The sequence below is a fragment of the Cricetulus griseus genome, chromosome 8 (genome assembly GCF_003668045.3).
Source record: "Cricetulus griseus strain 17A/GY chromosome 8, alternate assembly CriGri-PICRH-1.0, whole genome shotgun sequence".
In the NCBI taxonomy this organism is placed as follows: Eukaryota; Metazoa; Chordata; class Mammalia; order Rodentia; family Cricetidae; genus Cricetulus; species Cricetulus griseus.
In genome coordinates, this window is record NC_048601.1 from 2900600 (window position 1) to 2916136 (window position 15537).

A 15537-nucleotide genomic window follows, 5' to 3' on the forward strand; every position below is an offset into this window, starting at 1 on the left:
GTGTAGACAGACTGGCTTGGCCTCTGAGCATCTGTGCGGTTCACAGTTTTCTCTTTTCTTCATCACATGGGGGAATTGTCTCTCAAGCAGACTGTGTTGGGCCACAAAAGTAGTCTTAACAAATGCTTGAGGGATGAGATCATATCCTGTATCTTTGTTGGTCACGATGGGATGAGCCAATAAATCAGTAAGGAGAACTAAAAACTGTATCTGAATGGGGGCAGGACAGTGTACTCCCACTGCATGGGGAATTTAAGATGCTCTTGAAACAGACAGAAATGGAAATACCTGTGACTGTGATGAGGAAGCAGAAGAGGACTGACAGGAGGGAGGAAGGAACCTAGGATGGGGAGGGGCACAAGGAAGAGAAGAACCAATGAGACAACCCATGAATAACATATACACATATAAAGATGCCCACAGTGACACCAGGTATCTTCTATGCTAACTTAAGAATTCTTTAAAAATTAAAAAAACACACACACACATATATATATACAATGGGCTAAAACCTTTGGCACAGAGCAAAAATCACTAAGAAGGAATTTTATAGCAATGAGTGCTCGTATAAAAATAATAAGGTCAAGAAGACAGGATTCAAATACACAACCTAACTTGATGCCTCTTAAAAAGCAAGGACAAAACAAACCCCACGGCAGAATAGCTCCAGCTTTGTTCTCTTGGCTGTACTCAATGCAGTCTTCAGATTCAATGTAGTTCCCATCAGAGCACCAATGACATCCTCACCACAGATGAAAATAAAAAAACCACCTAAAATTCCAGTCTACGGATCCAATGTAGTTCCCATCAGAGCACCAATGACATCCTCACCAGAGCAAAAAAAAAAAAAAAAGCCACCTAAAATTCCCAAGGAAGCACAAAGGAGTCCCAAGAGCAAAGCTGGAGTGTCTAGCTTCAAAATATAGCACTGAGTCGTGGTAACAAAAACAGCATGGTATTGGCACAAGAATATATACACAGACCAACGGAACAGCATGAGGAACCCAGAAAGAAACCCACATGTCTGAGGCCAGCTGATTCTCAAAACTGGTGTGGAAAATAGAAAGGACAGCTTTATCCACAAACAGTGCTGGGGAAACTGGACAGCGTATGCAGAACTGAAACTCAAGCCCTGTCTCTCACCCTCCACGGATGTCAACTGAAACATGTATGAAGACTTCAGTGTGGGACTCAGACTTCTGAAGTTACAAATAGGAAACATTGCAGACCAGATGCTGGGACAGGCAATCTTTACCTAGGTGGGATCCCCAGGCTCAAAATCTAGTTCACAGCACAGGGAATGGTCAACAAAAGAAAACACAACCCAGAGACTATTGTTGGTGAGACTATTGTTGGTGACTCATCTGACAAAAGTTGATATCCACCATATCTAAAGAGCATACAAACTTAACAAAATAGAAATCAATCCAAAGAGTCTCCATTTGTGCTGGATAGTTTTGTGTCAACTTGACACAAACTAAATTCATCTAAGAGGTGGGAACCTCAGTTTTAAAAATGCCTCCATAAAACTGGGCTGTAGGCAAGCCTGTAAGGCATTAAAAAACAAACAAACAAACAAACAAAAATCCTTATGGGTGGTGCCCTCCCTAAACTGGTGGCCCTGGGTTCTATAAGACAGCAGACTGAGCAAGCCATGAGAAGCAAGCCAGTAAGCAGCACCCTCCACGGTCTCTGAATCAGCTCCTGCCTCCAGGTTCCTGCCCTGATTGAGTTTCTGTCGATGGACTATAATGAGGACGTGTGAGCCAAAGGAGCCCTTTCCTCCCCAAGTTGCTTTTTGGTTATGGTGTTTCATCATAGCAATAGTAACGCTAACTAAGACCCCGCCGAAAGGAAGAAATACAAATGGCCAAGGAATATGTAACACAATGATCAGTAGCCTTAGCCATCAGAAAAATGTGAACTCAAAAGAGAATGAGATTCCACCTTACCCCAGTTAGAATGGCCACAATCAAAAGGACGAATAAATGCTGGGGAGGCTGTGGAGAAAGAGGGAGCCACAAAGACAGTGTGTGTGTGTGTGTGGGGTCATTGTTAATAGCAATGGTGGAAAACAGTATGGAAATTCTTCAAAAAGCTACAGTATCATGACATCTGGCCACTCCAGAGAAACAAAGTCAAGGTACAGAGAGACTCTCCCCACACACCAAATTCCATATTTAAAGCACACGGTCATACCCGCTAAGATGGGAATCAGCCTAAGAACCCGTCAACAGTCAGACAGGTTCAGACGGGTTATAAACAATGGAGCACCGTTCTTACACAGAGGAAAACGGAATCCCACTATTTGTGGTAAAACGAAAGAGATTGGAGGATACAGCGTCATGTGAGATCAGAAAGACCAGCACTGTGTATGTATTCACTCCCTTACATGAAAACAAGAAATAACTGGTCTACCTATAGTTAAAACAACAATTACTACTGTTAGTATTCAAGCATCTGTACTGGCCTGTCCTTGGGGTTCTGACAGGACACACCCTCAGCTGCAGCCACTAAGAGCACCACCTGTGCACATTCACTGTGTTCCTTTCTAAGGGCCCTGCCCACCTCCCATCCTCCTGTCTCTCTGTCTCTGTCTCTCTCTCTCCCTCCCCTCTCTCCTGCTGCTTCTGTCCCCGGGGGCTGGTCTCCCCCTCCCCTTTCCCTTTTTATGATCCCCCCCAAAAAAACCTCCGTTGGAACCCTGTTGGCTGGTGTTTTTCTCTTGCAGGCTGCTTTTCTTAAACTACATCTAGGGATAGCCCCTGCCCTAGGCTCTGTACCACAGAGAGCCATGGGCAAGAGGGAGGTGACTGGGTGTTAATTAACCTCTCCAGGGCCGCCTCCTTGATTCTAAGACAGATATAAGAATATTTTCACAAGAATTAAATGCTCAGTGCAGTATCAGGACCATGTGCTTACTATGTCAGCACTTGTGATTTTCTTCATGCATGGTTATAAAAAGGATTGGAGCCAAAATTTGTGAATAAACAGAATCATGAAGTCCTATATAAAGACCACTTTTTAGCCACTGTGGTGCTCTACTCCTGAAATCTCAGTACTAGGGAGGCTGAGGTAGGAGGATGACACACCAGAAGCTCTAGACCAGCCTGGACTATACAACAGGACTCTGTCTCAAAAGGAAACAAACGGGCTGGAGAGATGGCTCAATAGTCAAGAGTGCTTGCTGCTTTTTCAGAGGACCCAAGTTCAGTTCCCAACTCTACAACAGACAGCTCCAGGGAATCCAGTGGCCTCTTCTGGCCTCTGTGGACACACACACACACACACACACACACACACACACACACACACACACACACACACACACAAAGATTAAAAATTACTATATGGCTGGGCACAGTAGCATGCCGTCTTTAATCCCAGTGCTCAGGAGGTAGAGGCAGGTGGATCTCTGTGGTGATTTGTTATTTATGATTTATTAAAGTTTGCCTGAAGATTCAGAAAGCAAAGCCAGCCACAAGTCATAGAAGCCAGGCACACACCTTTAATCCCAGCAGCCAGAAGCTAGGAGGTGGTGGTGGTACACACCTTTCATCCTAGGACTCAGGATTAAGAGGTAGACGGATCTCTCTGTGTTCAAGGTCACCTAGATCTACACAAGAGTGCATCGGTCTAAAAGAGAATTATAGCTCACACCTTTCATCCCAGGACTCGTAAGAAGTATGTAAGACGGTATCAGGAGTCAGTGGAGGCATTTGTCCTCCAGACACACTGAGAAGAGGCTTGGTGAGAGCTCGTGGAGACAGGATCCACCCTTTCAGCCTGAGCTAGAGGTGAGAGCTAGTGGCCGGCTGCTTTGCTTTTCTGATCTTCAGCTTGAAAGCTGAACCCCAATATCTGTCTCTGGGTCATCTATTTCACAGATCTCTGAGTTTGAGGCCAGCCTGGTCTACAGAGTGAGTTCCTGGACAGACAGGGCTACAAAGTGGGACCCTGTCTCGAAACAAAAACAAACTTTAAAAAAAGAGATTGAACTCTGCTGTTGTCTGAGTTTTTATTTTATTTTATTTTTGAGATAGAGTCTCGCTATGTAGCCCTGGCTAGCCTTGAACTCACAGAGATCCACCTGCCTCTATTTTCTGAGTGCTGAGGTTTGAGTGCACCAGATCTGGCCCTGAATCAAACTTAGGCTCTCTCTGCTACAAGTTCAGTGGGACCGTGAAAACCCCAGGCAGCAGAATGAGCTCCTGCTTGTGAGCCGACATGAACAATCTTGGTTTAAAACAATCTCACTCAGATGCTTTGTATTCTATTTCTTGCCTTGACTGTGGAATTTACATGTTCTTCCAGAGAAACTAACTAGGACCTTGTGATTCACACCAGGCTCTGGTCACCGGCTCTCCCAAGAGTCCCACCTTTCTTCTTTGAGCAGGGTGAGCATCGAAGCTCTTCTTTGACTGGGATTTTACAGCTCTTCATTCTGAAGAAGAAAGATCGCCTGGAGCCAGAGTGCACGCTTGGTCGCCCACGGTGGCCGTGACCGTAAACCTGCAGAGAGGCTTCCATAGCAGCGGGAATGAGAAACGCGAGTCACAGACGTGCTTAAAATCCACCTCCTCCCATTCTCTCTTCTTCCCTCCTCTTAAAAAAAGAATAATCACAGTGCATGCCTTTAATCCCAGCACTCTGGAGACAGAGGCAGACGGCTCTCCGTGAGTTCAAGGCCAGCCTGGTCTACAGAGTGAGTTCCAAGATAGTCAGTGATATATGGAGAACCCTTTCTCAAAACAAAATACAAGAAAATAAAAATAGAGAATAATCTTTGTGTATGTGTCTGTGTGTGTGTGTGTGAGAGAGAGAGAGAGAGAGAGAGAGAGAGAGAGAGAGAGAGAGAGAGAGATGGGTGCAGGTGCCTGAGAAGTCCAGAAGAGGGGGCACCAGACCTCCTGGAGCCAGAGTCGCAGGTGGATTTGAGTGGCCTGATTGGGTGCTGGGGACAAACTCAGGTCCTCAGGAAGAGCAGTAAGCACTCTAACTTGGGAGTTACCTCGTCAGCCCCTGCTAAAGTCCCCACCCACCATCATATATATGCAGTTTGTTTGCTTGGCAGTGTTTTGTTTTTGAGACAGGGTCCAGCACTGTAAGCTGGGCAGGCCTTGAACTTCAGTATTCTCCAACTTACTCCTCCATTAGGGTGTTGGAATTGTAGGCATGCACCACCATACTCAACAATTCAAAGCACTTGCAATCTATCTTAATATTTTCTTGAGGGAGTGGACAATACAGTTTAATTGAAATGAAATGAAATTTAAAAATGAAGAAAAACTCAAGTGCAACAATGATCTCTAGCTTAGCCCACCACTATTCCATAGTTGGCTTTTTGTTTGTTTGTTCGTTTTGTTTTTGAAGAAGGTTCTTACTTCTTAGCCCAGGCTAGCCTTGATTTCATAATTCACTGCTCTAAATGCTGGGATTGTAGAGTGCACAAAAAATCTGGCTAGGCCCAAATGTATTGACACATGCTTTTAATTCCAGTACCTGGGAGATAGAGGCAGGAGGATCTCTGTGTGTTCAAGGGCCAGCCTGGTCTACATAGGACGTTCCAGACCAGCAAAAGCTACATAGTGAATCTCTGTCTCAAACAAACAAATAAAAACACAAAATTAAAAACTGACGAGGTCATTTTCTTTCTTTAATGTTTTAAAAAATTTATTTTTACTTTACGTATGTGTGTTTACCTGACTGGATGTATGTGTACCATGTGTGTACCTGTGCATGCCCATGGAGGTCAAGCGAGGACATCAGACACCCTGGGGCTGGAGTGAGGGACACTGTGAGTGCTGGGAACAGAACCTGGGTCCACTGCAAGAGCCATAAGTGCTCATAACTGAATTCACATCTCTCTGGCCCCTAAATCACTATTTCCATATCATAAATAATTGTTTGGCACTAAGCATTTTCACAAGTTAAGTATATATGGATAATGAATACATATATTCTTCCCAAGCGCAAATGTGCAAGATCTCCCATACCAGGCAAACTTGGGCCATATACGAAAGAGAATAAAACTCCAGCAAATTTCTTCTCTTTTTTTTTTTTAAGATTTTATTTATTTATTATATGAACAGTCTTCTGGCTACATGCCAGCAGAGGGCCCCAGATCTCATTCAAGGTGGTTGTGAGCCACCATGTGGTTGCTGGAAATTGAACTCAGGACCTCTGGAAGAACAGTTAGTGTTCTTAACCTCTGAGCCATCTCTCCAGCCCAACTCTAGCAAATTTTTAACCACAAATAATACTGGCTTATAAATGTTTCATTTGGATTGAAAACTATAAGCAATCATAAATTCCCACACATCATCTTCGTGAGAATACATTTATTGTATATGTCTCTCTCTCTCTCTCTCTCTCTCTCTCTCTCTCTCTCTATTCCTCTCTCTATTTCCTGTGTGTGGATAAACTGTAACCAGCCCGTTTCCTGTCCCTGCCTTCATGCTTCGACTTTCCCACTGTGATTGACACTATCCCTCTGAAAGTGTAAACTTAAAAACAAAACAAAACCCTTTCTTCTTAGGTTGTTTTTGGCCACAGTCATTTATCTCATCTACAGAAAAGTACCCAGCACAGAGGTAAGAACCTCGGAGGGAGAACTCACTTTTGGTGTCCACAGGTTTCTCTCTTGGTGAAACATCACAAGAAAGCTGTTCTTTTACTTTGGCGACATCTTTTGGGTGTAAAAAGTCAAACAAATTCTGTCCCACCAAGGTGCCCTGCAAAGAAAGCAGACACACACTGAACATCAGTTATGTTGCTTTTAGACATTTCCGCACACACGTACGATAAACCCCTGTTCCTTGTAAGAGACTGATTTCCCCCCAGTGCTGGGGATCAAACCCAGGGCCTTGTGCGTGCCAGGAGAGTGCTCTACCGTTGAGCTACATCTCCATCTGGAGAGGGGACTGTTCCTTACGCTTAAATATATGTGCATCACACCATGGGACATTAACTTGAGCTTCTGGGTGACATTTATAAAAACAAACAAAAGTGCACTCTGAGGCTGGAGAACAATTCGGTCGTTAAGAAGCAGATGCCGTTCTCCAGAAGACTCGGGACCCACACGGCGGCTCACAAGCGTCTGTATTCCACTCCCAGAGGGTCTGACACCCTCCTCTGGCTTCTGCGGTACGAATGCATACATGTGGTGCACAGACACACAAGCAGACAAACATTCACACATATAAAAATCTAAAAATGTACTTGAAACCATATCAGGATAGCTACATATAAACCACATAAAACACCGGTTTCTGATTTTCCTTTAAATCTTGTTACTGTGCAGACCTTGCTTAATATCTCTCAGTTCAGGGTTGCTTCTAAGGCATTAGGATTTAAATTTCATCTTCATTTTCCAATATGTATGTGTCTGTGTGCGAGTGTGTCCATCCGTTCCGATGTGTGATTATGCACGTGTGAACCTGGAGCTGACTGATAGCTGGAAGAGCTGGCCAGAGAGAACCAGGGATGGTCCTGCTTCTGCCTCTTCAGTGCTGGGATTAGAGGAGCACATTGCCACACCCAGCTACATGGGCAGTGGCGGTCCAAACTCTGGTCCCTACCTTACACAGCAAGCACTGTACTGACTGAGCATCTCCCAGCCATAAACTTCATCACTTGTAATATAAGGCAAGGGATTACATCATAGCAGAAAATGAAGCCCAGAACATCTGCTCATCTTTAACGTGAAGATGCAAGCCCAACAGTCTTCTGACTTCCCACTCCTCAGCTCCCAACATGCAGGCATGCCTTACGTAAAATTCATTGGCCTTTCTAACTCAATCCATGGTTTGTTTCCCCTCCCCCTCCCCCTTCCCCCCTCCCTTCCTCTTCCCTCCCTCCCTCCTTCCCAGTTGTGTGCTATGCTTCAAATTTCTTAACATAAATAATGCCAAACAGAAGATCTATACTTTGAATTAAAGCATATATTGAGCGCGCGCGCGCACACACACACACACACACACACACACACACACACACACACACACTTACAAATCTGATCAGAGCAAATGATGGCAATAATTGCTGGTATTGTCAAGTGGAACAGGACCTGCCCAGGTGAAATAATCCCTTTCTTTTCTCTTTAGTTGTTGTTTTCTTGCCTCTAACTATTAATCCAGGTTGACCCAAAACTCAGGCTCTTCCTGCCTTATCCTCCTGAGCACTGACCAGGCTCTCAGGCACCTGCCTGTTACCTGTGGCTGTGGCTGCTCAGCCAACTGCTTCTTGAACTCTAGACTCTTGATTCACAGCCTGAAATTCCTGTCTTCTTGTCATCCTGAAGGTGCCACAGTCACCCCACTTTGATGACAAGCCCACCCTCTCACAAAGGTCTCCAGGACATGTTCTACAGGAGACAAAACAGGTGGACCAGCCAATTAGGTAGCTCAGACTAAGACCCCAGCGATCTGCCGTTTGTTCCGTCTATTGTATGCTGGGTTAACATAATAAGTCCACGTCCAGAAGTCACTCAGCAGTGTCGGGTTTCTGATTCTGAAAAGCCAATAACTAAACCCAACAACCTCCTGAGAAGACAGGGAGTCTTCAATGCTATCAGCACCCAGTGGACATCAGCCCTGCTCACTAATCTGTAATTTAAGGCAATCTTGTTGGTTACCTATGTATATGTGCATTTGTGTGCATGTGTGTGCATGCATGTGTGCACATGTATGTATATGCATTTGAGTGTACACATGTACATGCATGTATATGTGTTATACACATGTGTGTGTGTGTGTATGTATGTATGTATGTATGTATGTATGTATGTGTGTATGTGTGCATGCTATTTTCCACTTAGCTCCAGTTAGAAGATGGACCATGTGTTTTTATGCCATTTGTGTGCCCAGCTGTCTCCAGCTTGGGGTTCTTTGGTCTCCCACATAGAAGCTCAGATGGCCCCTTCTGTCATTGACCTTTTTAGCTGCTAACCTAAAATTGAAAGAGGCAGAACCCAGGGGAAGGCATTCCCATCAAAGCTGTTCTCTGCAGGCCGGCCTTGGGGACAGCTTCTGAGTAGCTGCCTGACTCAAGAGGAGTCTAACTTGGAGGACATGAGTAGCAGGCTGGTTACACGACCAACGTGGCTCCTCTGTGTTGTCAGCAGTTGGATCACCGCTTTTATTCAATGCCTATAACTTAGTAATGAGCAATGACGTGACCACTTGAAGGGACCAGGAAGGTGACCAACACTTTTCAGAAACTCCAGTATGACATCTTATCTCGTCATTTCACCCTGACTTCAGGCACCGATCCTGACGGTGGACAAAGCTAAGGCTCAGAAAATGATGTCACCTCTCAATGTCTGAAGGAGACACCGATGATGGTCGTAAGAATTCACCCCTCCCCACTGTCTTCCATCTCTCTCTAAGCTCTGACTTAGTGGCAAAGGGAAGGAAGGGGCCAGACACAGCTTCAAATTAGGATTTGTTAAAAAAAAAGAATCAGGTAAACCAGTGAGAACAATACATATTTGAGAACATGGGAAGAGGGGGGAGGAAGCTACGAGAGTGAGAAGGGAAGAAAAGGAAGGATGCAGAGGTCATGAGGGAGCAGAAAGGTTGAGTCAGGTGTAGATTAGAAGAAAGGACATATGATAGGTAGGATTTTAGTTGGGGGGTGGTAGAGGAGGAAGAGAGGGAGAAGGGAACTGGAATTGTCATGTAATTCAATCTTTGTAATTAAAATATATAAAAAATAAAAAAAATAAAAATAAAAAAAAGAATCAAGACCAAGTGGAGAACACCGTGGTTTGATACCTGATCATACTGCAGGGTTTTGGAGATGGACTTAGATACGAAGAGAATCTGCCCTCTTTCACATCCAACGATGAACAGGAAGCCTTCTGCTGTCTAGGATTAAAACAGAACCAAAACCGAGTCAGATTTTGAGGAAATTTATGGTGGCATTAAAACAGCTGACAAATTTCAGTCTAAAAATTTAATATGACACATAGAGACTGTCAAGTTCAGTTCTAAAGTTTTTGAGATGAAAATTTTAGCTATAGAATATTTGGTTGGATATCTCATTATCAAACTACAGTACATGTGTGCAGGGTCATGGGACACGCACCATGAGTGGGAAGAAGACACATTACAGGGTAAAAGGAGAAAAAGAGAAGGTAACGATATGTGATGTGAAACAGAACTGGGAACCATCTGGAGTGAAAAAGAGAACAGGGGAGGGTGGGAAAGGCTAAATGACCAAAGTATAAACGTGTGTGTAAAAACTCACAGTAAAATCCATTACTTTGGATAATATTTTCCAGATTCCACTCTGCTACACAGAGAAACCCTGTAAAGATTCTAAAACGCTTGTCACTTGTAGCTACGGACACATGCTGTGCAAACTGGGAGAGGAAAGGTTAACTCTGTGTGTGTGTGTGTGTGTGTGTGTGTGTGTGTGTGTGTGTGTGTGTGTGTATGTTGCCTGCATCTAAGTCTATGCACCAAGTATGTGCCTGGTATGCATGGAGGCAGAAGAGGGCATCAGATCCCCTGGAACTGGAGTTACAGATGGTTGTGAGCCACCTGGTGCTGGGAATTGAACCTGGGTCCTCTGGAAGAGCAGCCGGTGCTTTTAACCTCTGAGCCATCTCTCCAGGCTGGACGCTCTCGATAGGAGCCCTTTCTATTCTTTTTGAATTATAATACCACCTATTAAAACAAATTTTAAATATTCTAATATAGCCTCTATTTCTCTTCTGCTCAGGCAGCAAATCCCTCGGGTAAGCCACTTGCCCAGAAAGCCACAGCTGGCCCGGGGCACAAGTGTGGTGTTCTCCAGAGTAGCCTCTCTTTTGTAATAGTCTCCTGTGTGGTTCAGGCTGGACTCAAACTTTTGTAGTCTAGAACTTTGGATTCCCAATCCTCCTGCCTTCTCCACCCAAGTGCTGGGATTCCAAGCATTCGTCACCATGCTTGGTCTGTGCAGAGCTGGGGCCCCAAACCCAAGGCTTTGCTTGTGTTAGACTAGAACCCTGCCAGCTAAGTTACCCTCCCCGTGCTCATTCTCACAACAAACAGGAGAAGAGTTACGTAGACATGTGCTGGGGTAATGGGAAGCGATGATGAGAAAAACCCTTGATGACCTGTGACTGGGCCTCCAAATCACTCTGCATGGTTATCCAATGTAGGGGATGTTGTAGCCACCCCTGCTTAGGGACTGGCTCAGGTGTGCCTGACCATGCCTGCGAGGGGTGACATAGGGAAGGTTACGAGTGAGAGACACTCATGTGGCGGGCTCCTTCTTTCGATTTCATCTTTGGCTTGCTGTACTGACTGCTGCCCTGCTCTGTAAGTAAGGCTTTTCCCTGTTAAATTCCCTTGTATTTTTACCTGGCTCCGTATTGGTAATTCGCGCAATATGTGGTTGTCAGAAGTGGGATCTTGTAAACCTAAGCCCGTTTGGGAGAGCCTGTGGGTCCTACCTGGAGGGCAGACGTGGTGGGGAAAGTGCTCCCTCTCTCCACAGGTGCTCCCGGCTGACCCGCCCCGCCACACGAGCAGCTGCCGAGCCTCTCAGAACAGTCCGCCCAGCTGGGAGAGTTCTACAGACTCCCCACGGTTTCTAGCTATGTGCATGGGACCAGCCCTGACTGTGGCCTACCCGCACCAGGGGGCCTCCTGCCCTTGAGCCGAGTAGGCCTCCAGAGTAGGCCTCAGCTTTCAGCAGGGCCCACGGCTTCTGCTAGCTGCGGCTTCCCCTGGCTGCAGAGGCTGCAAAGCTGCGGCTTTTTAGTGGTTGCAGCCGCAAGGCCGTACACTTCCAGCTAAAGTGCAGCCGCCTGTGTGACCTCAGCTCCACCGAAGCTGCCACCATCTTGCCTGACCCACAGTTGCCAAAAGCCTCGAGGACTAGCTGAATGCCTGCGCCACCTGCTGGCCAAAAATAGTTACTGCATCTAGAGTAGAAATCAGGTAAAATCATGATGGAATATTTATCATTTTTCACAATTGGTAATATCTTTGCTCATTACGTGAATTCAGTGTTCGAGGAGGACACTTATCTACCAATTACCGGCCTCTATGCAGTAATGGCAGTTAGCTTGCTGGTAAAAATAACATTACTAGCCAGAGGCCTCAGGAACAGGGACAAGGATAACCTTACCACCTACTTACAGGAAATAACAGCTTTATGCAATGAGGTTTTTGGAAAACAGATTAGGTCAGGCCACAACTGTGCAGCAAGTGGAACAGAAGTTGGATGATAAGCTTGGCTCTATCTCCAATACGCTACTAAAGATAGAGCTGTCTGTTACCAAAGTGAGAGGCAGCGTATTTATAATAAGATAAACACAGAGATGCTCCATGTCTGAGGAGTTAGAGGCTAGGCTGTCAGACATCATGACAAACTAAAGAATATCTGTACCCAACTAGAAACTCAGATAGGCGCTGTGTCCTAGATACAAAGGTGCAAAATACCCAGGATAGGGTTGAAGAATTGGACAATGCCATTCAATCAATTATTGAAGCATCCAAGGTAGCAGATCACAAATGTGAGTCTAGATTAGAATGTTTGGACGATAATCACAGTACAAGGCTGACAGATTACAAAGGTCCATACGGTCAATTGCTGAGGACTCAAAATCAGCAAATCATGACCTTGAATCTAGATTCCAATATCTAGAAGGCAGTTTCCATGCCATCCAGATGCTGCCTAAGGATGATCATATTAAAGACCTAGAAAAACATGTAGATGAGCAGTTAGAGCAATTTACAGATCCACTAACATGCTTGGAATCTTTTACGATGCATGAAATTAAAACTTTTCATGGGGATATCATTACTAGGCTTAAAGATGATTGGGATGCCTCGGAGGCAGAATCACTCCAATCAAGGCACCTACTCCACCCAGGTATCATGACTATTCCTCTAAGGTTGTTACTCGTACACTATTAGTCTACCCAGCTACCATGGTAGGAAAGCCAGCTTCTAGGAAACACCCTCAGGGACAGATGGCTTATGTATGGCAACCTATACAGCTGAAGGATCTTAAGAATATTAAAGAATCAGTTGTCTCATATGGTCTCCATAGCCCATACATAAAACAGCTATTACATTCATGGGCAACCTTTAACAGGCTGATGCCCATGGACTGGGAAAGACTGGTAGCAGCTGTACTTGAGAATTCATGCCAAATCCAGTGGAAGGCATTGGTCAGGGAAGAAGATAAGCTCCTTGAGTGTCAAGGCATAAAGGTTTTAAAGCCCCCCTAGATAAGATTCTTGGTCAGGGTATTTATGCTGATCCACAGGCTCAGGCTGAATATGATGACCATATACTGTCTCTATGCAGGAAAGCAGCATTAAATGCCTGGGATAAGGTTTGTGAGCCAGGAGAACGCCTAGAAGTTTATGCCAGAATAGAACAGGGACCAACAGAACAATTCCAAGACTTCTTACAAAGGTTAACCAGGGCAGCAGAATTACAAGTAACAGATCCGGCAGTAAGACATTCGATTGTATATACAATAGCTTACGAAAATGCAAACCTAATATGCAAAAGAATACTTTTGCCTTTAAAGATCAGATCAGCTCTGCTAGAAGAATGGGTTTAGCATGAAGCCAACACTGACTATAATGTGCAAGATACTGGAGCTTGGGTGGGAGAAGCCATTTCCAAAGGTTTAAAAGGCAGCAGGAGATTAAAAGTTCTAGAGGTGAGGATGCAAGGGCTTGGGAAGAAGAAGCACCTTACTTGGTAAGTCAGCATACATACCAAGAGGCCAGAGGTTATTACTACTATGAACTAGAACCTTGGTTAGGTGTGGGGGACCAAAATATTTCTGCTATGGAATATTTTGAGATCCAGCCTTGGGTCTCACTAAACATGGAGCACCGGAAAGCTCCGGCCCACTATTGTATTGTTAATGCCAGTAAGGCTACTATTGTTTACCATGGCCTCAGGGTAATATGGCTCTTATTTGCATCTCTGTGCATCACAATCCTACAGGACAAGCAGTGGTTGAGAGATCTAATAGGACACTAAAGGAGATGATCCATAAACAGGCTTGGAAGACTAAACCCCCCAAACACAGGTTGCATAATGCTTTATTAACACTAAAGTTTCTTAATGCCAATGAGAAAGGACAAACAGCTGCAGAAAGACACCAAACTACAGAAAAAACTGCTGAACTGAATCAGCCGGTATACTTCAAAGATGCACTAACCTCTGTATGGAAACCAGGATATGTGTTACGATGGGGTAGGGGTTTTGCATTTGTTTCCACAGGAGAAGAAAAACTTTGGATACCATCAAAGTTGATCAAGATACAAGTTGAAAAGGAAAAACCTCTCAACAGGAGAAATGACAGGTATTTTACTAAGGTATATCTCATAAACTAAATAAAAACCTCCCAAAGGAAAAGAAAGTGTTTTGCTTTTATCTTCACAGAAAAACTCATCTCCCGAAGTCAAAGGACACTGCATGGGTAGATACTTAAGAAGAGAAGGTAGCTATAACCATCAAACAAAAGGAAAGTGCCATACAGTAAACTTTATAGCTGTCTCTCAGAGAACTCTATTTCTCTTTTTCTAGTCCCTATTCAATTAAATCAATGCTGGATTTAGAGGTGGATTTGGCTTTCCTCCTCTAAAATCAAAGCACTTTGTTTAACTAAACTTTAGAGTTTCTGTATTGTATCATGAAGCTAATTGATGTAATACAGAATAAGAGAAGAATTTGGGGACTGTCTGTCTTTTCTTTGCTCTTTCTTTCAAGGAGTACACCCTCTCTTAATCATTATTCTCCCATGATTGCCTTTTCTAGCATGCTTACATACACAAGCAAACATTTCTCAGCTAACATTTATGTCTGAGTCCCACACAGCCAATGAAGACCTGCCTGACAGCAATCCCTGGATGCCCCAGAAAGAAAATGGGCCACAGACTGGATCCAACTTGCTCCGTTTCAACTGACACTCCGGCCAGAGGTTCGGGTACTGACTTCAATCAAGTTGAGGATTTCAATCGAGATCTTAAATTAAGCAAATCCCATCTAACATGGACTGGATACAATAACATTTTCTTCCTACAGGACCCCACATGACTATCATCTTCCCATTTCAGCAGGAAGTAACTCGGAGGATGCTACGCCCCCTTTCCCCATTGTCGTCATTTAGGATAGTGTATATACCTAGTTAGGGATAGCTTCCTATTGTTTATGGTTGGGATTGGAAGGAGGTGTTCAGGCTTGGACACCTCTTTCAGATGACTTTAGGGTTTAATTGAAATAGATAGTTAGGATGTGACATAAGCAGATTGTTGTATCTTCTTATATTTCACCTCTATGATTTGTTAATTTTGGATACTTTACACTGTTAAGTTTTAATCCTCTTTTAGACTAAAAGGGGAATTATAGGGGATGCTGTAGCCATGCTTGCTTAGGGGCTGGGTACAGGTGTGCCTGGCAACGCCTGCGAGGGTGTGGTCAGGGTGACGGAGGGAAGGTTATGAGTGAGGGACGCTCATGTGGCAGGCTCCTTCTTTTGCTTTCATCTTTGGCTTGCTGTACTTACTGC

General features: G+C 44.5%; 1 protein-coding gene across 3 annotated transcripts in view; it reads right to left on the minus strand.

Moving 5' to 3' along the window:
* The window catches only part of Arntl2 (aryl hydrocarbon receptor nuclear translocator like 2), a 48783-nt gene that overhangs the window by 15138 nt on the left and 18108 nt on the right, over positions 1-15537 (minus strand). For all 3 annotated transcript variants that reach the window (XM_027430095.2, XM_027430094.2, XM_027430097.2), the window contains 3 exons: positions 9777-9869; positions 6620-6734; positions 4380-4523 (listed from right to left, as the gene is read on the minus strand). In XM_027430095.2, the coding sequence (XP_027285896.1) occupies positions 4380-4523; positions 6620-6734; positions 9777-9869 (352 nt within the window). The remainder of the gene's footprint in view (positions 1-4379; positions 4524-6619; positions 6735-9776; positions 9870-15537) is intronic.